Source organism: Cnephaeus nilssonii (genome assembly GCF_951640355.1).
Source record: "Cnephaeus nilssonii genome assembly, chromosome: 13".
Classification (NCBI taxonomy): Eukaryota; Metazoa; Chordata; class Mammalia; order Chiroptera; family Vespertilionidae; genus Cnephaeus; species Cnephaeus nilssonii.
Genome location: NC_137084.1, coordinates 46,271,667 through 46,299,526, shown reverse-complemented (window position 1 = coordinate 46,299,526; position 27,860 = coordinate 46,271,667). Strand labels below are relative to the sequence as shown.

The following is a 27,860-nucleotide window of genomic DNA, read 5'->3' as shown; positions in this document are numbered from 1 at the left end:
CAGACAGTCCCTGCTGCCCAGGAAAAAGCAGGGAAGGGAGCTCAGGGGACAGGCCTGTCAGCAACACCGAGGAAGCCCCACCCACGCTGACGGGAAGGATGGCCCGGACATGTGGCCAGTGGAAAAGCACGGAAGAGTATGGGGGCAATGTTACCATCATAGACAAACATTTTTAATTGTATATACACATTATTTTATATCATATATATATACATATCATATCCTATATAATAAAGACGTAATATGCAAATGGTCATTATGCCGTGAAGCATAACGGCCAACCGCGTAACGACTGGATCACGGATCAGCAGGAGGGTGGGGCAGCGAGCTACAGCGGGCAGCGGAGAGCTACAGGAGGAGGCAGGACAGCAAGCTATGAGGGTGGGCGGGGGGGGGGGGGGCGGAGGGAGCTACAGCAGGGCGAGGCAGCGAGCTACGTGCTGCAGCAGAGAGCTACGAGCGGCAGTGGGTTGGCTGGCCAGCTGAGGCAAGCAGCATCGAGCTACTCCTGCACAGATTCGTGTGCAGGGCTACTAGTATATATATACTAGAGGCTTGGTGCACAAAATTCGTGCACTGTGAGGGGATCCCTCAGCCTGGCCTGCGCCCTCTCGCAGTCTGGGACCCCTCGGGGGGTGTCTGCCTAAGCCGGCAGTCAGACATCCCTCTCTGTCTGCAGTCCAGGGCTCTCACAGTCCGGGACCCCTTGCTCCTTACCGCCCACCTGCAGCGGGGGCAGGAGAGCTACCACCACCGCCGCTGTGCTCGCCAGCTGTGAGCCCGGCTTGTGGCTGAGCAGCGCTCCCCCTGTGGGAGTGCACTGACCACCAGGGGGAAGCTCCTGCATTGAGCATCTGCCCCCTGGTGGTCAGTGCATGTCACAGCAACCGGTCGTTCCACCAGTCATTCCGCTGGTCGTTTCGCTGTTCAGTCAATTCGCATATTAGGGTTTTATTATATAGGATACAAATATACAGTGAGCCCTGTATATCCGCAGATTCCCCATCTATGGATTTAACCAACCATGAGTCAAAAATATTCAGAAAAAGTTATGTTGTTGCTAACATACTATGCAGTTGGCCAGTGGTGGTTGCGTCTGAGCTGAACACGTATAGACTTTTTTCCTTGTTATTATTCCCTAAACAACAACTATTTACATTGTATTAGGTACTATTAGAGATGATTTAAAGCAGCGGTCGCCAACTATTGGTCCATGGACCACTGGTGGTCCGTGAGGTCCGAAAGGTTGGCGACCGCTGATTTAAAGTAAACAGGCGGGGGTGCCTGGGTTATATGCAAACACCACACCTTTTTATATGAGGGATTTGAGCAGCCAGGGATTTGGGTATGACTGGTGGTGCTGGCACCAGTCCCCTGTGTATCCTGGAGGATAGTGGTTCTCTGTGAGGCAGAAGGAAAACGTTCTAATCTGTAGTACGTATACCCATTTCAAAATAAATAATAAAAACAAGGCCTCTTCCTTCAGGGAGAGGACCCGCCCCCGCAGAAGGGCAAGGTCACCCCACCTGACGGGAAGGCCCCCGCTGGGCGCAGGACTTCACAGCTTCCACATCATCTCCCCTCGCCTCCGCAGAAGGCCGCTGAGAAGCGCGGTCACGTTCCCTCTCAGAAGGGAGAACTGAGCCTCCAAGAAGGAGAGGGACTTGGAGATCACACAGCAGATAAGCAGGGAGTGGGATGAGCAAGGGACCTGGGCCCAGGGCCCCAGCTCTCGCTTTCCCACCTGGACTTCCCCAAATCTCAGGATGCACCGCGGGACTGTGGAGCTGGGGGGGGGGGGGGGGGGGAGTAGGAGAAGCACGAGGCTCGCCACTGCTAGCTTGAGACCAGGCCCGCCTGCCCCTCTCTGGGCCTCAGTGCCCATCCATCCCCCAAGGCTCTCAGCATAGCTTCCCGAGCCCTCTGGCCCTCTCTCTCCAAGAGTCCACAGTCAGCAGACAGTGAATGCCCACTTGCCCAGCGCAGGCCTCTTGCTCAAAGTCTCCAGTAATAAAACCTGCCCTGTGGGGCCAGGGGCCGGGCTGGAGGACAGATAAGGACTATTCCCAAGCCCCAACACAGCACACAAGGTGCCTAGGGGCCTCCAGGTCCCCAGGGGAAGATCAGGGGGCCTCCCTGGGGCCAGAGATAACCCCCAGGAGAGGTGGCAGGAATCCATTTTACCTCAAGCTCCACCTCTTCCAGGAAGCCCTCAGGCCTGCCAGCCTGCAGCCTCTACCTTAGCAGCCCATGAATACCCAAACGCATCCTGGGGCACACACAGCTCCCCAGAGTCACAGAGGTGCCCACCCACGAGTCTCCTCTGCACCAGAGGGAAGGCTGTGACCAGAGTAGCAGAGACTCGGCAGAGGCCGCTTGCCAAGACGTGGGTCCAGGCCTCCCAGACCTCTGCTCAACATCAGGACGTCCTGGGTCCCTGTCAGCCCTGCCACCTGTTCCCTGCAGAACCCAGGGACAGCCCCCGGCCTCTGGGCCACCCAATGAGAGACTGCTAGATGTCCTCGGAGGGCCCTCTCCTATTGGGGTGCCCGGGCTGACTTGTGGCCTGGAGACCATCGTCCCTCGGGCTCCTGGGGGCAGGCCAGCTGGAGCAGGCAAGCCCAGGGCAGACAGTCAGGGACAGGGAGTCCCCCCGCTCATGGCTGTGAGCGGTGCGGTAATCTGAGGAAATCCTGGGTGTGCGGGACTGTGCCCAGGGTAACCCAAGCCATGAAGTGACCAGGGGTTGCCATGGTGAGGGACAGGTCCGGTTTCTGAGTGGGACAACGGCCCAGCTGCTTCTTCAGAGCCCTGCTCTCCTCCATCACCCACCCAGTCGCAGAGCCGTGGAGCCACCGAGTCCAGGAAACGCCCTTGAACCCTACAGTTCCTGAGCACGACTTCCCAGACACCCAGAATCTGGGGCCCGTGGACGAGAAGGCCGGGGCCTTCCAGGGGCCATGGCTTGGTCCTCTGACCAGAACTCCGAAGGAAGGCGGCTCCATCCCCTGGCCCCTCCCTGTCCCTCTCCTCACCCCGGAAAGGGGTCAGAAAGGTTACTGGTGACTCTCCCCATGAGGCACATGGTGCAGGCCCCGGGGTTTTCTGGAGAACCTGTAACCTCTGGGATTGTTTTCTTTGACCCCTGGTCAGCCTACTGAAGGACACGATGTCCAGCTGCTTTCTCCGCCAGCTGCCAGCCAATCACAAACAGGATTCACTGATCTGGGACTCTCCGACGTTTCCCACCCACCGCAGCCCTCAGGAATCCCGTTTTCGCCTTTTTCCTTGATTCAGCCTACTAGCCAACTCCCTCCCACTCCCGCGTGAGCAACCAGTTTGTCTGCAAAATCACCAAACTGTGTGTAAAATGACCACCTCCAAGCCTCAGGGTGATTCTCAGACGGGGTCTGCAGGGTCCAAGGTGGAGCCGCTCCCACCTCCCTCAGCTCCTCCCTGGGAGGGGCCCAGCCTCCTGGCCGGAGGGTGGGTCAGGAAACGGCTCTGGCAGTGACCTCGGGCGGGTGGGCACCTCCCTGCTGCACCCAGACCCAGGGCCAGCCTCCACGCAGCCTGAGCGAGTGGCCCCGGAGAGCCCCGGACCCCGCGGTGTCCACCTGCCATCCGGGGAGGGGAGCAAGGGGGGACTGCTAATGACTGGGGTGCAGACACCAGTGGGCCCTCCGGGGGAATGTCTGGCCTGGACTCGCATTCTAGCCCCACGCCCTGTCAGTGCGAAGGGCTCCCTGTGAAAGCCGCCTGCTGTGCCTGCGCACGGGGTGGACGCCAAGGGCCCAGACACAGCCTCTCCTCGGAGCCTGAAGCCCCAGAGGCACCAGTGTGGGGAGGGTGGCCGAGGGCCTCCCAGCAGCTCCGGGGCCACAGCAGCTGAGGGACGGGCCCCTCGCCCGGAGAGCTCCCTGCTGTGATTCCTCAGGGGCAGCCCCTGGCTCCCCTTCACGGTCCTGACAACCTGGGCGACTCCGTGCCGCTCGCTCACCGGGCCTGGTCCTGCATCTTCTAGGCATGCAGAGCCCTTCCCGGATGCCATCTCCACCAGCCAGCCTCACCCCCTCCGGGAGCCCCGCCACGCTCCCCGAGCTGGGGGTGACACCTCCCTCCTGCAAATCCCTTGGAACCTTCTCTGCACTTCTCCCAGGCACTGGTCACCCACAGCCCCCGGAGCGCGCCCTCCTGCCAGCCTGCCCAGGGCTGGGGACGGCCCTCGGGGGCTCCCTCCGCGCTCTCCCGGTTGCTGCACACCCACAGTTACCTTCACCTCTGAGCTGCTGGAGGGAGGGGCTGGGTCAGAGCCGTGCAGTGACCCCAGCGCACTGCTGTGGGCCTGGCCAAACCTCGTGGAGTGTCAGTTTTCCTGTCTGTAAAATGGGACTATCGGAGTGGATCTGCAGTTGTAAGTGTGGCCCAAAGACCTCTGAGGGCCCCCAGACACTTTTAGAAAGTCCACAAGGTCTTTCTTTTCCACCTACATATCAGTGAGGCCAGATTTTCTTCCTATGCTTTAACTAAAACATCAGCCTGGATGCAGAGCAGATATGAGAATCCAGTTGTCTTCTATGAAAGCCAGACATTAAGGCTATTTGAAAATATTGTAAAACAATGTCACTCATCTCATTGTCTTTTTTTGCAAATATAGTTCTTTTTCATAAAAATATGTTATCTTGTAATGGACTTTTATGGTTATTTTTTAAATGAATTAATAAAATGTTTGAAGTTTCCCAGATTTAATTTCTAATTCGGTAAATATCAATAGACATTACTCACATAAACACACTTTGAGGTCCTCAATAATTTTTTTTGTTTTGTTTTGTTAATCCTAACCCAAGGATGTTTTTCCATTGATTTTTAGGGAGATGGGAAGAAAGAGGGGAAGACAGAGAGAAACATGGATGTGAGAGAAACACATTGATTGGTTGCCTCCTGCACGAGGCCTGACCAGGGCCCGGGCTGGGGAGGAGCCTGCAACCAAGGAACGTGCCCTTGGCCAGAATTGAACCTGGGACCCTTTGGTCCACAGGCCGACGCTCTATCCACTGAGCCAAACCGGCTATGTCTCCTCAATAATTTTTAAGAGCATAAAGGGTTCCTGGGTCAAAAAGTGTGAGAACCTCTGCCCTGACCGGTGTGGCTCAGTGGATAGAGCGTCGGCCTGCAGACTGAAAGGTCCCAGGTTCGATTCTGGTCAAGGGCATGTACCTGGGTTGCAGGCACATCCCCAGTAGGAGGTGTGCAGAAGGCAGCTGATGGATGTTTCTCTCTCATCAATGTTTCTAACTCTCTATCCCTCTCCCTTCCTCTCTGTAAAAAATCAATAAAATAAAATAAAAAGTGAAAGAACCTCTAATTAAATGATCTCCGTGGGCCCTTCTTGTTCTGGTGGCACCCATCAGATGGGTACTGCCCACCCTCAGTCCTGTCTGGCTGAGACTGTCTTCATTTGTCTTGAGTTTCCAGGCGGGGTGTGGGGTGTGTGTATGACTGGGTGTAATATGGCGGTTTGGGGGAGGGGGGTCAAGGAGCACGCTCCCTCCTCCATCCCCTGCCTGAGGATATGGACTCCCAAGCTCCCTGTCTCTGGGCAAAGCACTGAGCCTGGCACCAACTCTGCCCCGGCTTCCCGGTGGCTTCCAGACGTACGGAGGCACATGAACTGTGGTGCCAGCAGCCTCCTTCCCCTACCACAGACCACGCGGCCCCAAAGAGAGGCTGAGCCAGCCCCAGGGACACAGGCAGAGGGGTCCCTGGCCCATGGCCAGCAGCAGGCCTGGCAGTCTCAGGAGGCTGGGCCCCTGGGCGGCACCGGGGCGGGGGCAGCGGGCGGGGCGGCACTCACATAGATGAGGTGGTCCCGGTAGCGGATGAGCAGGTTGCGCAGGATGCCAGCCTCATTGAGGTCCCCCAGGCGGATCATGTCCTCCACGCCGTGGACCGACGTGGGGTGCATGGGCTTGATGTGCGTGGCCTTCTGCGGGGTGATCCAGTGTTCCTGCGGGAGGCACAGGGGCTTATGTCAGGGGGCGCTCCTGCATCCCAGGCTGCGCTCAGCTGGGGGAAGAGCCCTGGACAGAAGGGAACCCCAGTCCGTGCGACCCTGCTAAGGGTTTTGTTCTCTTCCGCAGCCAAACGCCATCCGTACTAACAGGTTTGAGTCCATGAGGATGGTCCTGCTCGCCCCCAACCCCCAGGGGCCTCTCCTCCTCCTCTTAGGGGTTCTCTCGACAGACCTAAGAGGAAGGCAGGCCAGGGACTGTGGCCCCATAAGGTTGTCATAAAGGGGATGAGGGTCCCCCAGTCACGTTGCGGGATGGAATGAAAAGTGTAATACTTGGAGTAAGCCTTGGCTTCCAGTCTAGACTCCGGTAAACAAATGCACAAAAAGCACTTTCAGAGAGTTCCAGGGATAAAGCAACAGGCACAGAGCATGGAGAGCCACCGGGGGAGCGACTTTAGACAATGTGGTCAGGGGCCACCTTTCAGAGAAGGTGATAGCTAAGCTCAGACCTGAATGATAAGAAAGGGACCCTGTAAGATGTGGGAGTCCCCACAAGAGGAAATCCCAGGTCCAGGGAACGGCAAAAGCACAGGCTCTGAGGGTGGAGGAGGGCGGCAGCCGTGGAGATGGGGAGAAGTGGACCCATTGGGGGTGTATTTCACGGGCTTGATGCACGGGGAGCGAGCAGGGGCGCTTTCACTACTGAGCTGAAGCAGAAACTAGGACAGAGGCTGCCCTCTAGCTCCCCCTCCTCTTCCCTGCAATATTCCCTGCTGCCACCAGGTGGCAGACGGTGGAGCATCTGGCCAACAGCATTGACTCTCAACAAACTTGCAAAGCCCAGGTTTCCTCCCAGCGCTGGAAGCCGCCTCCCTCTTCTTCCCCCCACCCCTCCCGCCTCCCCCTAGTCTCCAGCACCTCCTTCTCACAATCCCAGCTCTCCAGGGAAGTGAGCCTGACCTGTGCTCTGGGGTGTGGCCACAGCCTGAGTTAAGCCCCCACAGATTTCTGGGGCCCCCTCCCTCCTCCCAAATGCCAGAACCCTGGGAGCCTCAGGACCTGGCAGGAACCTGACTTTGGGGAGGGGGTGAAGAGGACCCTCCGCCAACCTTCCAGCTCAAGCCTCCGACTTGCTGAGCAGGTGTGATGGACATGTCACTATTCTCCTCCAGGTCCCCTCCGGGAGAACCAGGCTAGATGCTAGCAGGAATCTGGGCACTGCCCCCCTCCCATCCTATCTCACCCCAACCCAACTGGTCACCACTCCTACCCATTCAATCCTCTAAAGCGCCCTCCTCGCCAACCTCAAGCCCCTATGCTGATCCGGACACCAGCTCTCACCTGGTCCCTGCCCCTGCTGTCCTCCACCTCCCCTCCAGCCCTCCCCTCCCACCCCCACCCCTGGCGTTTCCTCAGGCACCAGTCTGATCCCACCACTCTGGGGCTTTCGGCGCTTCTCTGACTCCCCCCCACACATGCTCCTCAGCCTGGCGTTCAAGGCCAGCGTGAGCTCCAGTGACCTCTGTACGTCCAGGCCAGGGGAGGCTGGTGTCCACGTCCCCAAACACCTCTGTGACTGGCTCATGCTGTCCCCTCTGCCTTCTTTCCATCAGCCTTTGAGGCTCAGCTCAGATGTTCCCCAGTTCCCAAAGCCTCCATGACACGGCTGCCCACCCTCACATGCTCCACCTGTGCCCCGCCCCCCGGGCCTCCTCTGGGTTCCCTCGTGGCCTGGGTCTCCCACTCCAAGGCAGTGGTCACCTGGGTTGCCACTGTCGGAGAGCAGCTCTGTCCCCGACCTCCCAAGTTGCCCCAAGGCTGGGCGCTCCTGGGGGCCAGGCTCCCTGTCGGCGGTGTCCCCTCCTCGGTACCTCCTACGGGGACCATGGCAGGGACTCCCTACTGGGCCAGGTGCCAGCTGGGGCCACAGCGGACCAGGTCTGAATGAGAAGCAGAAGTCCTGGTCACGGGGAGACCCCAGAGGTCTCCTATCCCAACCCCCTCACTTCACATGGGAGACCAGGACCAGAGCAGGGGGGTGGCCTGCACGAGGCCCTCAGGGGGCGCAGGGCCGGGCCAGCCATGGCCCACCACCCCAGTTTCCCTGGCATTTCAAGGCACCTCCTGGGCCAGGAGCAATTCAATGCGGGTCAGGCCCTCCCGCAGCTCTCCCGGGAATGAATGGGCCGGGCGGTGAGATCGAAGAGCGTGCCTGGCCTTTCCCGGCCCAAGTGGAACATTCCTCTCGCCCAGGCACCCTGTTCCTCATCAAAGCTGATCCAGGTGGAAAACTCCCTCTGCCTGGTCCCCTCTCACTGACCGGGCCAGAGAGAGAGGACTGCCGGGCAAGCTGTCTGCCTTCCCCACTGGACCCCAACTCTGGGCCCATAATTACTCCCCCAACCATTCAGCACAGAGAGAAGAGGCGACTCAGCCCCTGCGTGACCCTGTAACCCTGGGCATGTCACTGCTTCCCTGAGCCTCCACGCCCTCACCTACGAAGTGGGAATTAGAGCGATGGTCCCTTCTTCTTGGGGATGTTGGGAGGATTCATTGGTACAGTGAAGGCCGGCCTTTGTTTTACTCCTGCGAGATCTACAAAGGAGCCAGGGCATTCCTCAGCCAGCGCCGGGTATTGTAAATCCTCAGGACAGAAGGGCCGGCCGCTGGTTTACAGCGAGGAGTCACGCTCCGGAGGGACAGCGGCCTGTCCAGTCCAACGGCAGAGCCGAGTCTCTCCCCACCCCTTTCCAGCTAAGGCAGCGCCCTCAGATCAATGTCCACCCACAACACGGACCGAAGTGTAACCAGGGCAGAAACCAAGGCCTGGCCCTGAAGAGAGAGGGGGAGGGAGAGGGAGACATCATGGCCAAGTGCAGGGACCGTGGCACATTTGGAAAAGAGCTGGCCTGGCACTGAGCTCAGAGAGAGAGGGACCACAGGCTCTGAGAGGAAGGGAGGAGGCGCATCGGGCCACGGGAAGGGCTTGGGCAAAGGCAGAGTGTTAGGATCCCAATGAGGACTGGACCCACGGCCTTCCATTCATCACTTATTCATTCATTCAGCAAGCCTCTATGGACAACGTGCTCTGGGCAGACCCTTTGTTGAGCTCTGGAGAACTGGATTGAGTCACCTGGTCCCTGCCCTCAAGTTGAAGAAGTCTGTGAGATGACAGAGGAATAAAAGGGAGGGCCTGGCGGGGTGAGGCGGGCATGAGAGTGAGAAAGGCTGGTGAACGAGGAGGCCAGAGCCCAGGCACCCAATTCCACGGAAGCAAACCCATCCTCCCCATCCTGCGCCACGTCAGCCAGTCATGCAGCCCCCCCCCCCCCCACTCTCAGGGCCTTAGTGGGGGCGGGTGGGAGGGGACCTCTGAGATCTGGTGACACAGTTACGGGACACCATCTGACATGCAACATGACCCGGCTGAAACTCAAGCCTGTAGGCAGCGTCCCTGGGCCCCACCCCGAAGGCTGCAGGCAGGTTCGTGGGCCTGTCTGTGCCGCCAGCCCCCGTTCTGTGGCTTCCCGGGGAGTCTGAGACCCGGAGCCTCCGGAGTGACATTGCAGGCACTCCCAACCCCGGGGGACAAAAGGTGGTCAACGGGACCTGAGCCCCAAGTTGCCGCTGAGATGTTGGGAGGGGAATGGAGTGCACGGAGGCCAGGGGGCCTGGGTCCTCACCCCAGCACCATCACCTGCAGCTGCCTGACTAGTTCCGTGGCCCCTCTCTGTGCCGCAGTGTCCCTGGGTAACAGTGGCTGCCCACTTGGCCTGTCGCAGACGCCGTGAGGACCCACAGACAGATCGGGGTCAAAGGGCTGTGCAGACCCTGATGGGGATGTCCCGGGAGCTGCAGGGGTAACAGTGACACCCCTCTCCCTCCATGTCCACTACAAGGCCTCCAGCATCCTGAGCCCTCCCCTCTCCCCAGCAGAGCCTTCAGCTCCAAGTCGCTGTCCCCTCCTTCTCCCCCGTCAGACTAGGAGGCTAAGACAAGGACTCAGTCCCATCTCTATGTCCCCAGCGCTGGGCATAGCACTGAGTGCAACCCACATTATGGTGGGACTGAATCTCTCTGAGTCCCTCATGTCCCCGCTAAGCAGCCACCCTCTTCTCTGCACCACATCTGCATGTCCCCATGCACATACACACGTGCAATACACATGCACACGTGTTCAGGCCATGCACCTTCCTGACACCTTTCCTTCCTTCCTCAAAGCCCCAGTCTCACTACCTACCAACACACACTTCCCGTGTCCCTTCCCTTCAGGGGATAGAGGAGACACGGGAGATAAAGGGTTAACCTGTTAGGCTGATTCCCAGGGGAAGTCGGGTGGACAGTGCATTCACAGGATGCCGTCACCCAATAGAGCGAGACCAAGGGCGTTTTCAAGCTCTCACTTTACTGGGGTGTTCTCCATGTGTGATCTCATTTGTGGGTCAACACCCTGTGACACAGTTCCCATTATCCCCATTTTACAGAAGAAAACGGTGAGGCTCAGGGGGAAAAAAGACTTGGCAAAGCTTGCGCAGATAGTAAGTGGGCAGGATGGAATGTGAACCTAGCCTGCCTGACCCCGAAGCACACTGGTGTCTGAAGAGCTCCCAGCCGGGTGGCCCCCCGCTGCCTCGCCGTACATATCCACATGCCCACGCAGACACCTATCCCTAAGACTGGGAAGAATGGACTGTGCTTGTGCACATAGAACAGGTAGCCTGGGCCAGAAGAGGGGAACTCCATGGGGGGGGGGGGGCAGTGAGAGGTGACAGTGAGGGCACAGGCGCCATCTCCACCCCCTTGAGGGGGGTCACTGCTTGGCGCCTACCTCAGGTCACCCAGCAGCCTGTGCCCTCCCCCAGGCATGGGGATGGGGGGAGGGAGGGGACTACTCACATTGCCCTCATCGTCCACCACCTGGATCTGCCCGGAGTCGCAGAGCTTCACCACGGCCCCGATGGGCACATCGAACTCCTGCCCGGATCTCAGGTCCATCCAGACATAGTCCCCCTGTGGGTGAGAGACGGTCCCAGGCCAGGTGAGCAGGGACGAGGCTCGGGCACCCCTTCCAATCAACCCTGTGCCCCCTCCCTACCACCACCAGAGGCCTTTGTGCCAACCACAGGAGAGGGGAGAAAAGGGTACTTGCACTTGTAGAAAGCCATTTGGTGCCAGCCCTGGGCTGGGCATTGATGCAGTGTCATCACCCCCTCCTCTGTAGCAGCCACTACTGCCCTGATTTTACAGATGAGTAAGCGGAGGCTCGGAGAGAGGAGCCGAGATCACACAGCGGGGCAGCTTCGACCCCAGGCCCGTTCCAAGCCCGGCTCTCCGAGGCTCCACACCTCACACATGTAGGACGGACTCACTGAGGTTTGGGCAGAAACACCAAGGCACCCAAACCTCGTCTCCTCTGTCCTAAAGGAGCCCCACAGGACACCCGAACTAGGTCATTCTCATAGTTGTAGCTGAGGGTTCCTCACAGGGACAGCGCTCTGGGCCAGGCCCTGTGACATGGGCTCAGTTGCACTGTCTCCCGGCTTGTGGGTAGAGCCCTGACCCTAAGAGGGGGTGGGGTGGGGGGAGTGTCATGTTTGTGTCCTCTGAAGCATCTGCCATGGGGCCTGGCTCTCAATAGGGCACATGGAAGCCAAATGTAAAACCCAGAGTCAGAGAAATGGACTTCGAGCAACGACTTTCAGCCACGATGCATTCAACAAGCAGGTAGTGAGCACCTGCTGAGTACAAGGCACTGACTGAGCGAAATGCTGGGATCGAGCAGTGACATGGAGTCCACACTCTGGTTGGGAGGACACAGAAAACAAAGAGCCGAGCAAGTACGCTAACACGACCGCGTTGAATGGCGGTGAGGGCTGTGATGGAGATGAGCATCGTGGTGGAGAACGGCTGAGTGGCCAACCACAGATGCAGCAGCCAGGGAAGCCGCTCTGTGCAGGACATCTCTGAGCTGAGACCCGAAGGGCGAGAAGCAGCCAGACAAGGAAAGAACAAGGACAGAAATCTGGGCAGAGGAAATGGCACGTGCAAAGGCCCCGGGGCAGGAAGGAACTGCAAGGAGGCCATTGTGTCAGGACCTGAGGAGAGAGAGGTCAGTCACAGAAGTGGGCATGCTCCAGGGAAGAGGGGCTCTCATTGGCCTGCAAGTAGAAGCTTGGATTTTAATCAAAACGACAATGCGGTACCACCTCACACCTGTCAGAATGGCTATCATCAACAAATCAACAAACGACAAGTGCTGGCGAGGACGCGGAGAAAAAGGAACCCTCGTGAACTGCTGGTGGGAATGCAGACTGGTGCAGCCACTGTGGAGAACAGTATGGAGTTTCCTCAAAAAACTAAAAATGGAACTCCCATTTGACCTAGTCATCCCACTTCTGGGAATATATCCCAAGAAAACAGAAACATCAATCAGAAAGGATATATGCACTCCTGTGTTCATAGCAGCACAATTTACAATAGCTAAGATTTGGAAACAGCCTAAGTGCCCATCAGCTGATGAGTGGATTAAAAAACTGTGGTACATCTACACAATGGAATACTACACTGCTATAAAAAAGGAACTTTTACCATTTGCAGCAGCATGGATGGAACTGGAGAGCATTATGCTGAGTGAAATAAGCCAGTCGGAGAAAAATAAATATCACATGATCTCACTCATTTGTCGAATATAATGATCAACATAATTTGATGAACAAGAATAGATCCAGAGACAAATGGTGGGGGAAGGGGGAGTTAGAGAGCAACCAAAGGACTTGTATGCATGCCTATTAGCATAACCAATGGACACAGACACTGGGGCGGTGGGGGCTGACCTGGGGTGGGAATAGCTGGGGCGGGGGGTGTCGATTGGGGGAAAGGAGACATATGTAAAACTTTAGACAATAAGAAAATAAATAAATTAAATAAAAGTTTGGGTTTTATTCTGATCCTAATAAGAATATTCTTTTTGGTGATTCCCAAATTCTCCAGGAGGATCCTAATAAAAACATAACTTACTATCAAACAGCAGGTAGAAACCTAACAGCTGATAAAAACTGATTCGCAATGAAATGAGCCCATGGGAATGGCCCAGGGGAAAGAGCTCTGGGCTACGAGTCAGGAGACTGGGTTGCAGGACCTGCTTGGCCTTGGACCAGTCGCTGACCACTCGGAGCCTCTGTTTCCACACGTCCCAGTGAGAGGTGGGCTCAGTGAGTCCCAAGGTCGGCTCAGTGAGTCCCAAGGTCAACTCAGCACTGTTCCAACCCCTTCCTGTTCCCACTGGAAACAACTATTGTTCAGCCACAGCTGGCCCTGGGGAACTTTGCGTTGTGGGAGGTTAGCGCATGTTAGAGACGGGCTTAGTCCAAACCCAAGCTTTTTCCCAGAAAAAAAGTCAGCATAATTGGAGAGCCTCTGGGAGGGGAGGAGAACTTCCGTGTTTACTGAGCACCTACTGTGTGCCCGGCCTGCATGGCTGCTTCCATAAACTGCCCCGTGTAACCCTCATGTCTGCTGTAGTCCCGAGCCCAAGCTGTGCTTCCTGAGTGCTAGCCCTGGGGCCACCTGACACACACACACCCACCCCCCACCCCCGCTCAGGCTGTTCTTCTTCACCTGCCCACCACCCACCCGTCTGTCCAGTTCCAGAACAAATAGCAACTCTCCTTGGCCCCTCCGCACCTCCCTACTTTCCTCCTCCTCCTCCTCCTCCTCCTCCTCCTCTTCCTCCTCCTCCTCCTCCTCCTCCTCCTCCTCCTCCTCCTCCTCCTCCTCCCTAACGCCTGAAGAGTGCATTCATTCATTCAGCACATATTTGCGGAGAGCCAGCTGTGGGCCAGTCCCGGGCCAGGCTCTGGGGACAGAGCAGTGACGTGGCAGAGTGCCTGGGGCAGTCGTGGCAGCCCTGAGCCGCACGGGCCCTGGAAGCCACCGACAGGCGCAGGGCTTTTCGGTGTGCCAAGAAGCCGGTGGGAGGCTTGAAGCAGGAGAAAGGAGTGATTTGCTTCGCCCGCTGCTCTGTGGAGAATGAAGGCATCGCTTGGTACAGCCAGCACCAGGCTGGGTCATCACCACCCGCGTCCATTCCACACTGGGTGCGGGGCTGGGGCTGAGTCTTCATCTGTGACTCCCAGGGTCAAACACAGAAAAGCAAAACTTGTCTCTCCGAGAGATAGAGATAGAGGCAGACATGCGCATATACGTGAGAGGGCATGTGAGTATGTAAGAGAGAACATGTGAGAGAGGAGGGTGTGTAGTGTGTGTGTGTGAGAGAGAGAGAGAGAGAGAGAGAGAGAGAGAGAGAGAGAGAGAGGAGACTGATTCCTGGAGGCCGGCTGGGCACCAGGACACTGCTCTGTGCTGATAGGAATGCAGTGGGCCAGCCAGTCCACAATGATCCCCACCATGGCCCAGGCAGTGAGTCAGATGTTTCCCTGAACCTATGTCATGGAACCCATGATAACCTTTAAGCAGAAGATTCTATCTCCACTTATCTCCTCAAGGACGTCAAGAAACATGCTCAAGTTCACACGGCCGTTTTGTGGCAGAGCCAGCAATGAAGCCTAGCCTGACCAACTCCAAACCCCGTGCTCTTTCCCGACATGCCCTGGCCCAGCCCAGAACCAGCTCTGTGAGCAGAATGCAGAGCACTGATAGGGTCTCTGCCCGCAGACGGCTCATGGGCCCCAAGTCATCTAAAAGCTTGGGCGGGGGGTAGCCAGAGGGTGAGGCCAGCTGAGTCACCGGTACCCCCAACCCAGCTCGGAGTCTGGCACACAGAAAAGGCATCCCACTCTGGGGACAAAAAACCAAGATGAAAGACCTGGTGTCAGCAGGAGATGGAGGCGCAGAGAGGCTGAGCAAGGAGTTTGGGGCCACACAGCAAAGACAAGGGACTAGAGCCTCCTAACCAAGGCCTGATCCAGGAGGACAGTGACTTACGTGTCTCTGCTTAGATTTGAACTTGGGAAAAGAGGCTAACATGGCAGCTAAGAGGCTTCAGGGAGAATTCTGGGGCCTGAGAACCCCTGAGGGGGAAAGGCCCCTGGTCCCAGGGCAAGTCCTTGGAGGTCAGAATAGAAGGGACTCTGAGCTCCAGGTTAACCCCGCCAGACACTCCCATCCCCATGGCCAGACTCCAGGAGACCCCAGGACTGCATCTGGCCCCATTCCTGCCACCTCTCCAGGAGGCAGCCCACTGGGGACCGCACCTTGAACCGAAAACCCCACTTGCGGTGTGACACCCCTCAGTGTGGCTGTGTGACTCAGGACACGTTCTAGCTTCTCTGCTGTGAATAAGGGGCTGGAGCAGAGGGTCTCCCAGCCCCAGAGTGGGTACCCCAAAACCCTGGTGGAGCCCCTCAGGGAAGCAGGGGACGTCCACACTGAACACGTAGCTAAGGGAGTGGGTTCAGGTCCCAGCTCTGCCACTGGCACTATGTGACTCTGGCTAAGCCTTTCAGACTCTCTGGCCTCAGTGTTCACCAGCCTTAAAGTGGGGCGAGGGCAGAGCCTGTGAAGGTGAGAGAGCCACGCAAATGCCAGCTGTCCTGGCCGTCTCCCACCTTCCCGCCCAGGCAGGAGCCCCATTTCTCCTCAAGGGCCTCAGTCCCTCCTCTGGGGCAGGGCCTGGGGCTCAGTCCCCTTTGTGGAATGAAAAAAAGTCTGTTTCAGGATCCCCCCCCTAACCCTCCCCCCCCCCATTCTCATAATGGCTCTAGGACACTGCTTTTATTAGCCCCAGTTTTCACAGGTGGGAAAGGTGAGCCATCAGACGTGTCCAGGTGCCTGTGCCTAAGGAAGTGATAGAGACGCAGCGGGCCAGCCAGTCCACGAACGTCTACCCAGGCCCTGGGGCACCTGCTCGGTGGGGGGGGGGGGGGGGGGGCCCTCCGCCAGGCCCATGCCCCTGTGTAAATGCAAAAGCTCTCCGCCCAGGGAGGGGCCGCTCGCTGTGAGTCAGGGACCAAGCGCAGCACCCAGCACCGCAAGCCCCCCATCCCCATCTTCGCGACCCTCCGGTCCTCCCTGGCGCCTGACAGACAGGGAGGCTGAGGCCGGGGCGCGGTCCCCAGGCCACCCTCCCGCTCCCGCCGGGCCTCACCGGCATGACCGCGTAGGTCTTCAGCGCCTGGTTCAGGCTGCGCACCAGCGCCCACTTGCCAGGCTGCTTGGCGCGCGCCTCGGCAGAGGCGGAGGGGTCGGCAGGGTCCGCGGGGTCCGCGGGGTGGGCGGGGGGCTCCATAGCGCGAGGGTCTGGCGGCGGCTCCCTCCGGCAGCGGCACGGCTCAGGCTCCCTAATTCACCTAATCCGGTGCGCGCCGGCCTCGGGGAACCCTAAACCGGGCCATCTGCCGCGGGCCCATGGCAACGGCGGCTTAGGTGACGCCTGCGGGCCAGGAGCGGGGAGGGGGCGCCCGCGCCGACCCGGCCCCCTCCCCTCTTGGCGGGACCCCGAACACCCCCAAATGGTCGGGGATTCGCAGCCAGCTTCATGGGGACCGCAGCAGGTGGCCACCGAGCCGCCGGCCTCAGCGTCAATGAGGCCCCTGGAACCTCACCTTGCCTGCAGTTTTGGAGAAAATCAGTATGTTTGCTACGAAAAGCAACGTTATGGAGCAGAATACAGTAAACTTCGTGAACTTTTAAGACTAAAGGGAAGCTGCAGTGCCGTGGCTCCGTGGTTGAGCTTCGACCTATGAACCAGGAGGTCACGGTTGGATTCCCCGTCAGGGCACACGCCCAGGTTGCAGGCTCCATCCCCATTGGACGGTGTGCCGGAGGCAGCTGATCAATGATTCTCTCTCACTGTTGATGTTTCTATCTCTCTCTCCCTCTCCCTTCCTTTCTGATATCAGTAAAATATTTTTTAAAAAGGCTAAAGGGAAAATGCATCAAAGATCTTTCTAGCCCCTGGCTGCCTCTAGGAAGTGAGGGCAGATAGAAATCCGGGGCTGCTGGGAGGCAGGGGCTTTGGGGGACATTGGAGAAAGTCCCGGAAGAGTCTGTCTCTGGTCCTCACCCAGCCTCTGCGGCCACCAGCCCGTGATCTCCAGCCTGCAGAGGAGGCCCTGAGGCCTGGGGCAGGGGGTCCCCTGGTTCCTGGGTTCATCAGGCAACCCCGAGTGGCTCAGAGCTCACCCACAGTGGGTACCAAGCCGGGCTCCTGTGTCTTAGCAGCAACACAGGCCTGGGAACCTGGCTCGGTTCTATGCTGGGCTGTGAGGCAGTGGTCCTGGTGCCACCCAGAGGGTGTGGGATGCCCAGGCCCTGTGACTCTCCATCCACCCCCTCCCCCTCCCCTCCCCCTACTTATCTCTAGCTTCCTCCCTTCTTTCCTCCTCCTTTCTCTTCTCTCTTCAAAGCCTCTTGTTCCCATTTTTGGAACTTGACCTTGTTTGGAATTCTGGAAGCCCAACTGCTCCCACCACAGACAAGCAAACCATGGCGGGGGTGGGGGTGGGGTGTAGGGGGACTGGCCAGGAAGGAGACTGCGATGCCCCACACAGAGCTCAGAGCTGCCCCACTGGACCCAGGCTTCCTTCCACCCCAAATCCCTGTCTCAGCCCCGGGAACACGGCGCCTTGCCACCTAGCACGAGTCGGACTGACCGCCGTGATCCCCACCCACTTCCTGAGCCTCTCAGAGCCCCTGCTCTCAGGCAGGCTCCTTCTCACAGTCAAGCCCACACGTGCCCACCCGGGGAGTCCATGGGAACAGGGATCAGACCCTCAGACACAGGGGGCTGCTGGTGGTGGGCTTTCGGGCATCTGTCCATTTAACCAGCTAGGCTCAGACTAAAGCTTAGGGGCCACCGTCCTCAGAGCTCCCAGCCCAGGGGTGAGGGGGTAGGCAGAGCCAGACACGGGTAAGAATGGTACCACCAGATAAGGGACGAATTAGCCTGGAGAGACAGGATGGCGTGGCCACTGAGAGGTTGGACTCTAGAGACAGACGGCTTAGGTTCAATCCAGGCTGGGCGATTTGTAAGCGGTGTGACCTTGAGCAAGTTCCTCAACCTCCGTGTGCCTTTGTTTCCTCGTCTGTGGAATGGCAGGATGAAACAGGTGAATGTGCGCAACTCACTCAGATGGGTGCCCGTGAGAACAAATGTGCAGTATAAATATTGATTATTAACTGAGCAAGTCATATTAGGGGGTGGCAACTGGGAGTAGTGATTTTTTGAAGCAGACATAAGGGGTAGGGAGCTCAGAAGAGGGAAACAGCCAAGCACAGAGAAGCAGACGGAAGAAGGAAGAGAGGGTATAAACAGGTCTGGGTGTGGAGAGAGGCCCCCTAGACAAGAGAGGTGAAAGCCTGGCACCTACCAGACCAGACCCACTGCTCAGCCCCTCAGCCCTCTGCACCCAGGCCACCCTGAGCTGAAGCCTGGAATAGGCCCCTTGCCTGCAGGTGGCCTGTGTACCAGGTCTGGGAGGCAAGTCTAAAGCCACCGTGACCCACTCTGGCATCACACCAGATCCTCTGCCAGAACCAGGGCTCACTGTTGCTTCAGGCTCATCACCTGGGACAGGGCCTTCCACCTTGGCTTATGCTGAGCTTTCTGCCAGGAATGCTTCACCCCACTATCCTCTTCCTGCCCCCACCAAGCCACCAAGGCTGCACTGAGTCATGTGTCCCCTGGTCCCCACACCCCCCTCCCCAATACCTTCCTTTCTGTACTCCCTTGGTGCCTCACACAGACCTCTGGTGCTTCCCTCGCCCCCCCCCCCCCATATCTCCATCCAATCCAATTCTGGCCACCCATTTTACAGATGGGGAGACTGAGGTTCAGAGCAAGTTCAGGGACCTAGCAAGGATATATAGTAAGTTGGGGCAAAAGCTTTCAGAAAGTAACTGTGCCAACTGTCATCAACAAGTAGTGTCAGCGAAGATGGCAGAGTAGGGAACTCCAAGAACCTCTTTACAGCTACACCCCCCCCAAAATGGCAAAAACTACCAGAATCAACTTTACTGAAACTCTAGAAAATATTCAAAAGTTTGCAGTAACAAAATGAGCATTTAATGACGAGATAGGTGACTGAAACCCAGCAGGAGACCTTTGTGGTGTTTTAACCTACTCACCCCCCACCTACCTACACCTTGCTGGCAATCTTGGAGTGGGTTCTTGGGGCCAGAGGGAGCAGAACAGACCTTGTTATTGAAGGACTATCGTTATTTTAACCTGTCTAGGGGTACACTGAAGGAATAATGTATAGGGCTTGCCTTTCTTTTTCTAACTTGGAACTCCTCCAGGGCAGACAAGAAGATACAGAGGGCATTAATCAAAAATATCCAAAGGCAAATGAACTACCCACTGCTGCTTGGGGACAAAAATAATCAGTTAAAACAAGCAGGAGGCACTCTAGAAAGCCTGGAGGAAAAGCAGGGAGTGTGTTGCTTCAGGGAATAGAGGCTTTGAAAAACTCTTACATATATTGGGGAATCTAAAAGACCACATACCTGCCCAGGGTTGGACAAATGTTCAGAAAAAGATCAAGATCGTAAGCTCTCACCTCCAACTGACCTTCAAATTCTATGCAGACAGAAAGTGAAGGCTAAGGCAGAGTTGACTGAGCATTGAAGGCATGCCCCAACCCACACAGAGAGCCCATCTGAAAAGACCAGGAGGTTTGATTTGTTTTGTTTTGGCTCCAGGGGTGTTAGAAACTGTAGTGACCACGCACAACAAAGAATACATTCTTCACAAAAATAGTTTAGAAAACCCACTAAACAAAACTACAACTCACAACAGGCAGCAACAACAAACCCTTGGGAGATTCTAACTTCCAGAGTTGTCACATTACGATATTCAAAACGTCCAGTTTACAACAAAAAATTTAGAGGAATGCAGAGAAAGGATGTCCCATTCACAGGAAAAAAATAAAATAAAATAAAAGGAACTTAATAGAAACTTTTGCTGAGGACATCCAGACTTTGGACTTAATAGGCAAAAACTTGAGTCAACTGTCTTAAATATGCTCAAAGAATTGAAGGAAAGGAGAACAGCATCTCACCATAAAGAGGATGTCAATAAAGAGACAGAAATTATAAAAAGGGACCAAGTAGAAATTCTGGAATTGAAAAGTACAATAACTAGAGGGGGTCAACAGCAGATATAAAGAGGCAAAATAAAGAATCAGCAAACTTAAGATAGGTTAATTGAGATTATCTAGTCTGGGGTGCAGAAAGAAAAAAAAATGAAAAATGAGCAGAGACTAAGAAACCTGTGGGACACCATCAAATGGACCAAATCATGCATAATGGGAGCCCAAAAGGAGAGGGGGAGGGAGGCAGAAAGAATATTTGAAGAAATACTGACACAAAACTGCCCAAACTTGATGAAAGATACGAATCTATACATACAAAAAGCTCAATAAATTCCAAGTAGGATAAACTTTAAAAGATCCACACTGAAACCCATTATATTAAACTGTGAAGACAAAGAGAGGATCTTAAAAGCAGTGAGAGACAAGTGGCTTGTCTACACAAAGGATCTTCAATATGATCAATAACCAATTTCTCATCAGAAACCATAAAAGCCAGAAGGCAGTAGGGTGACGTATTTAAAGTAGTGGAAGGAAAATAAGTTGTCAAACAAGAATTCTATACCTGGCAAAATCCTTCTTCAAAAATGAAAGACAAACTAAGACATTTCCAGACAAACAAAAGCTGAGTTTGTCATTTGTTGACTTATAAGATATGCTAAAAGTAGTCAACTAAAATTAAAGAGCACTAGAAAGTAATTCAAAGCCACAAAAAATAAAGAAGCTTCGTAAAAGTAACCACATAGGTAATTATAAGCCAGATTACTGTTATTTTTTGGTTTGTAACTCCTCTTTTTCCCATTTTTTCCCTATAGGATTTAAAAGACAAATACATAAAACAACAATTACAAATCTATATTAATGGGCACACAGTGTACAGAGATGTAATTTCTGATAATAACAATACAAAGAGAAGGATGGAGCTGTATAGGAGCAAAGTTTTTATATACCATTGAAGCTAAATTGGTGTTAAGTCCCACTAGATTGTTATAAATGTAAGACATTATTTGCAAAGCCTAAGGTAACCACTAAAAAAGTGTATATATACAGAAGAAGAAATGAGAAGAGAATCAAAACAATACACTGGTGTGGGGGAGATCAATTAAACACAAAAGAAGGCAGTAATAGACGAACTGAGGGGGGAAGATATGACTTACTGAAAATAGCAAAATGGCAGAAATAGATGGAAATGAATGAAACTCTCAAAAGGTTGAGGTTAGCAGAATAGGTTTAAAAATAAGATCCATTTATATGCTGCCTACAAGAGACTCACTTTCGATCCAAAGTTACAAATGTGTTGAAAGTGAAAGGGCAGAAAAATACATTCCATGCAAATAATAACCAAAGAAGAGCTGGGATGGCTATGCTAATATCAGGACAAATGTATTTTAAGTCAAAAGTGTTACAAGAGACAAAGGACCTTATATTTTAATAAATGGGTCAATCCAACTGTTATCAACAGCCCACACATTTATCTTCAAAATCCCCTTTGCCCAGGATGCTGAGCAAAGTACATCCAGTCCCTATGCTGGCCCCACCATGGAGCCGGAAATCATATCCCACTGAGGCACGGCCCTCACTGAGGCCCCTGAAGAAGGGGGTCATGTGCACCACGGATCTCTGGGTTCTTGCAAGCACCAGCTGACCTTGCTACCTGGGACAAGTCCCTCCTCCAGACACCTCAGTCCCCTATCTGTATGTGAGGCACCATCACAAAAGCCTTAGAGCCTTCCCCGGCATCCCATTACCACCACAGGCAGGACAAAAGCCTCCCCCATCCCAGGCTCCCTCCCAGCCCACTCCACCCGCTGGGACTCCTGCTAACACAGTTCCACTCATAGGCATCCTTGCTGTGCTTCTCCCACTTTAGTCTGGTAACTCCTCGAGGGCTGCGAGCAGTTTATCTCTGCATCCTTTGTGCCCAGCCTGGTACAGAGAAGAGGCTCAATGCCACTTTGCTGGGTGGGTGAGTGAGAACTTGGCTGGAGGAGGTAGCTTTGGGCACGATAGGAATCTCCAGGCACCCCCACCCCACGCCGGAAGCTGTCAACACAACAGGTGTGCCCAGACTGCCCCAGGGCCCCTAGGAAAGAGCCCATGTTCTGCAGATGCCACCTCTCAGGGGCAGGCTGACCTCCTTCCTGTGCCTGCTCCTAGGTCACCTCCCTGTTCCCTGCATAGCTGCCCCCTCACCATCATGGCTCCCTGGCCTGTGTGGACCTGCACAGCTTACGTCTAAATTACGTGCTCTGGGCATCAGTTTCCTCACCTGTGATAAGCATGCAGATCCCTACCTCACAGCCCTGTGGCAATAAAATAGGTCATGTATAGAGAGTGCCTATGGACCAATGTGGATGCTACTTTTGCAGAATTAGAACTCTCAACAAAGGAAAAGACTCTTTCATGTTTTGGATTATGGAAGCGTTCCCTGTGCCTGGTACCCTGTGGGGTTCGGAAAGGTGTGTGGATCTCTGCAACTGAGCGTCTCCACACGGGGACACTCTACACCTGGGAGAGAAGCACCATCTCCTTTGAGGTTTCCTGAGATTTTTATCCTCAATACAGTGTGAGAGAGAACAGATGGAGAATTCTCACACAGGAACACCACCGATGTGATTTTATTGGCCGTCGTCGTCACGCAGCTAACTTTCACGAGCTGTCCCGCATTGGGTTGAGCAGTGTGTATGCACTACGCCATTTCACTCTCAGCCTCCCTTTAAAGCAGGTTCCACTGTCTGCCCTAGCCCCTCGGACCAAATGAGGGTGTAGTGACATTCATTCACTCAGCACAGAGCTCCATCTGTGAGTGGGCTGGGCCGGGCTGAGGAGACAGTGGGGAGCAGGAACCCCCCCACCCTACCCCCCATGAACAGGGGAAGAAGGTGGAGTGACAGGACTCTACCAGGAGCAGAGCAGGGAAGGCTCCCAAAGGGAGTCACGGGCCCGGGGAGGCCGGAGGGGAAGTCGGCCAGGACAAGGGGACACAGCGGCCGGTGAAAGAAGCAGGCTTTGATGGAATCCCTCAGGGCATGTTACCTTCCCAACAACCATCCCAGGGAAGGAGGGTTTTGTCCTTGTGTTGCAGATGGGGAAACTGAGGCTCAGGAAGGCTGAAGACGGAGCCCGGGTGGGTGGGCTCTGCCTGTGGCACTGTCTGTGTAGCTGGCTGGCTCCCCAGAGTTGGGACCATTTCTAGGACCAAATAAGTATCAGAAATGTACTTTCTGACTTGCTGTGGGAGGGGTGGGCAGAGCCGCTGTTCACCTGCAGACACCTGCTCCCAGCAGAGGCTGCCGGCAGGGTGAGGTGGGCCAGTGCTCGGAGGGGACAGTCAGCCAGAGGTCTGCTCAGAGGCCCCCTGAGGGCAAACACCCTTGGAGGGATGTGGGTGGCCCAAGCTCTCCCTCTGGGGGCTGCGCGTGCCCCCACCCAGCCAGCCCCAGCTCTAGCACAGGCCCTGGCACACAGCAAACACCCAGAGACAGTGGCTTCTTTTATTGGTCCTGGCTGTCCCTGATGGGCCTTTGAAGAGACTCTCGGGCTAGGGGACCAAGGGGCTTCAGAGAGGGTCTTCAGTCCCAGGACACAAGACTGTCTGTCCTGATTCTGCCCTGATGCCTGCTTCTCACACACCCAGCCCACAAGCGCACACAAAAGCACACAGCCTCAGAACAGGCTGCCCGCTGGCCTCTGATGGTCCCAGAGGACACCCCGCCACCAGCCCTAAGGCCTGGGGCCAGGCCCACTTGGCTCAGGGCCCACATTCCTGGCTCTGGAGACCAGGAGCTCATTAGAGCCTCAGGCCGATCACGGGGAAGAGCTAGGGGTCAGGGGCCACGGAAGCCCTGGGAAGGAAGCAGGGCTGAAGGACTCAGCCGGAGACAGCACCTCTGCTTCTTCCCCGTATTACCCCCGGGGGCTCCAGCTCGGGCCCTGGCATCCTCAACTCACTGCTCCCAGTCAGGGTCAAGGTCCTTCCTAGCCTGTCATCCGTAAACTTGCTAAGTTCCTCTTCCCTTCCCCCAAGGGCTTTCCCATATTGGACCTTTGCACATGCTGTTCCACTGCCTGGAATGTCTGGCAATTCAGAGATGCATGTAAATAAATAACTTCTACCCAGTGAGAAAGGGAAGTCCCAAAAGACAAATCAGAGGGAGTAATTCTAGCCTGGGCCTGACAGTCAGGGAAAGTTTCACAGCTGGGTTTTGAAGCATAGATAGGAGTTTTCTGAAAGCAAGGATTGGGAAGGGTGTGCCACAGTGAAGCATATGCACGAGAGAATATGGGGTAGGGTAAGATGAGCCACCCAACAGGGTTATTCCTGGCACAGAAGGATGAAGGCCAACGGGGTGCAGAGAGCACTCACCTGCTGAAGAATCACCATTGTCCTTTGTCAGACGCTCCTGCTGCCCACCTGGCCAGACACAGTTCTGCAGGGAGAGATCACATCAAACTTCTGAGCAGGCCAGCCGTGTCAGCCTTGCACCTGGCAGGGGTCCCCTGGGCTCCTCCCAGCGCCACAGCCCCCTCCTGCCTCCGGGGAACCCTCCCTGGCTCTCTCCCTCCGGTTGCAGCCCAGGCTGTGTGACCCGAGCCGCAGCCACCATCACAGCTCTATTGTCCCGAGCGGCTGAGCTCCTCTCCGGGTCAGTTATTCAGAGATTCCAAAAGGCTCCTAGGAAGTAACAAGTCTGCACCCCTTACCCGGACACCTGGGCAAAGGGGCCCAGAGAGGGACCAAGACCTGCCGAAGTTCACACAGCTGGGCAGGGCAAGTTAGGGTGGGGGCTTGGTCTCAGGCCTCCCAGCTGAGGGCTGCCCCAGGAGTGTGAGTGACAGGGACCGCCTGGCCCAAGGGGAGGGTCATGGGCTGATCTGCCTGAATCCCTCCAGAGCACCCACTGCCAGCAGGATGGAGGCTCCAAGACCCCCAGTCTGGCGTTCAAGGCCCAGCACCATGTAGCTCCTGCTGACGTCTGTCATCCGTTTTCTTCCTTCCCCGGCCCTGCGCTGGGACCGTCCTCAGCACTCACTCTTCCTGAAATGCACCAGCCCTTTTCTTACCTCCCGGCCTTGACATCTACTGGCCCCTCCACCTGGAATCCTGACTAGTACATTCCTGTGCTCAGTTCAGGTGTTGCCTCCTCTGGGAAGCCTTCCCTGACCACCCCCAGGCTGTGGTGAGTCCTGATATTTCCCTCTATCCATCCCTGATTACATGTGTTATGTTCTCTGGTTGAGGTCTGTCCCCACCTCTGACCCCAAAGTCAGAGAGCTGACCCAGAGCCGGGCGTGGGTTCAGCCATCTCTTCACAGAGCACAGGGAAGGCCCGGAGATGACTCGGGAAGGACTTGGGGGATTGAGTGTGGTGATTCAAGGCAGCCCAGTCCACAGGCCCCGGCCCGCGGCCCTCCAGCCCCCCACCTGCCCCCAGGATGAGCATCAATGTTTCACGAGGCCCATTCAGAGGCACTGGGGCATTTGATCCTCTGCCCATGACACTCCTGACACCCGAGCCCTGACCCCTGCCCTGGAGCTCTGGGACACAGCGGGCACACCGCCCTCCCAGAGACGGGCACTAGGCCTGGGTGTCTGGCAGGGAAGGGATTCAGCAAGGCCACCAGGCAGCCGCCACGGGCATTTAGTCTGAAGAGGAAGCCTGGCTGCGTGCTAGCACCCTGAGCCAGCATGAGCCCGAGAGCCAGGGGGCAGAAGCAGGGTTTTCATTAAGACGCGGGGCCTTGGAGGAGGGCATAGACGTTAAGGGCCACCCATAAGGAAAAACTATAAGATCAACTTTTTTTTTTCTTCTAAAAAACAGAACTAGTCCGTGTTCAAGTTAATTGTTTTTGCAAATTGAGAGCAGGGAACACAGAGCTGCTTTTCTATTTCTATGCCGTCCCTGGTTTACTTCATCCTCACGGCAACCCTGGCTGGTGGCTTCATAGTCCCATTTCACAGATGGGGACTCAGAGGAAGGAAGTGACTTATCTGAGGAGAGAGATAACGAAAGAGATAAAATGTAGGAGAAAGGCCAAAGGAGACAGAGACAGGGATAGAGGTCTCTCTCTCTCTCTCTCTCTCTCTCTCTCTCTCTCTCTCTCCCTCTCCCTCTCCCTCTCCCTCTCTCTCTCTCTCCCACCCCCAGCATGTCTGCTCCCTGCCCCAGACCCGGTCAGAGACAATTCAATAAGCACCATACCCCTGGCTCTTCCCATTTCCAGGGTCCAAGCCTCCATCTCACCAGGCTCGGGGCACTTTCATGTGATGGCTGCTGTGGCTGAGCCCCCAAAGGTGGCAGGAGGCCCAGACCAGGAGCAAATGGCTGTGGTCACAGGGGCTCCAGGGTGGCCCAAGCCCAGGACACCCTCCGAAGTCCAGCAAACCCTCCTCCCAATGCCCAGGACAGGGCAGCCCACGCTTACCAGGCTCCCAGCTGCCTGCCACCTGCACGGAGGGCTGGGGAAGCTGGGGTCAAAGGTCTGCGGCAATCTGTAGGCACGTCCCCTCTTCCTCTGTCTTGCTCCAAAACTTGCTCTGGGGGCCTCTCTGGGTCTTTCGGTTTCTCACTACGTGACCCTCTCTCCCTCGCCGTCTCTCCCTCTCTTTCCTGCCCAGGTCGGCTGTCCAGCCGCACTGCTGCCCTCTCCTCCTCTCTCCAGAGCCTTCCCCCGGGAGGCGGAGTCCGAGGGGCCTCTGAGGCCTGGGTGCCATGACATCAGCGTGGGGGGCGGGCTGGCTGCCCAGGGCCCTGTGCAGAGCGCTGGCTGCCCAGAGGGAGGCCGGGCAAGGGGTCTCTCTGGGCTGTGCTGGGGCCAGCTTGGCCCCGGGCTGTGACCACTCATCCCGGCCGCAGGTGCCTCCTATCATTAGCAGTAACACCACCTGCCCTCCCTCGGCACGGGGCAGGGTTTGCTGAGCCCTGGCCCCTGCCTCCCTCCGCCAAGCCGGTTTTGTCTTCCATTAATGGCTGTTTGAGAGGAAATAAATGCAAACCCCACGTTCTAGCCCTTTCTCCCTCATCCTGTGCACACAGTCTCGCCCCGGCCCCTCCCTGAGGGCTCCCCTCAGATGTGTCCCCCTGAAGCTCCTCACCTCACCACTGCCCCGCAGCTGCTGGGGAGGAGGGGCAGGATGTTGTCTGTGATCGTGCAGGAATCTTTCTCAGCCCAGCACGTAGCCAGGACACATGCAGAGCAAGGTGAACCGTGTGGTTTTAAAGTGGGGGGCGGAGGGGCAGATAAACAAGGAGGAGCCCCCGGATGTCATTGTTGGCACTGGACAGTGACAGGGGACTCGGCTGAGTCCTGCACTTCCTCGCCACTACCCTTTGCCTGCAGCCACCCGGCAGCGGCCCGTCAGTGCCAGTGCGGGCCTCTTCAAGGGAAGCTCTCAGCCTGGGCGGAGGGAGGCGCTCTTTGGATCCCCAGCCTCTGTAACGGGGGCAAGGCTGGCAGGCTGGGACCACTCCAAAGATGGGGTGCCCATCCACCAGGATCCAGTGGTTCAAGTGCGCCACCTGCTGGGCACAGGCATGGCTGCCAATGGCGCCCCCTTGGGGGACTCAGCCGCTGCAGAGGCCAGGACTTCCTCTGACCCAGCAGTCCTGACCCCCGAAGACCCCTGGATGCCGGAGTGTGCTTGGCCAGGTGGCCCTCACAGGAACTGCTCTGGAACATGGTCCCCACTCCTAGACTCGGTACCTCCCGCTCCTCCATCACCTCTCCACTGAGCCGGGCTGGGCAGGCAAGTGCGTCCGCCCTGCATGGATGGGAAAACTGGGCCCCCTAAGGCACAT

The 27,860-nt window shown here is 56.3% G+C and overlaps 1 protein-coding gene across 1 annotated transcript in view; it reads right to left on the bottom strand.

The window, feature by feature from the left end:
* MYO7A (myosin VIIA) overlaps window positions 1-26,685 on the bottom strand; it is an 82,330-nt gene extending 55,645 nt beyond the window's left edge. The window contains exons 1-4 of the mRNA XM_079788629.1: window positions 26,488-26,685; window positions 24,428-24,491; window positions 10,910-11,023; window positions 5,855-6,007 (exon numbers count right to left, since the gene is read on the bottom strand). Of these exons, the coding sequence (XP_079644755.1) occupies window positions 5,855-6,007; window positions 10,910-11,023; window positions 24,428-24,445 (285 nt within the window). The 5' untranslated portion in view covers window positions 24,446-24,491; window positions 26,488-26,685. The remainder of the gene's footprint in view (window positions 1-5,854; window positions 6,008-10,909; window positions 11,024-24,427; window positions 24,492-26,487) is intronic.
* Between the last annotated feature and the right edge of the window lie 1,175 nt (window positions 26,686-27,860).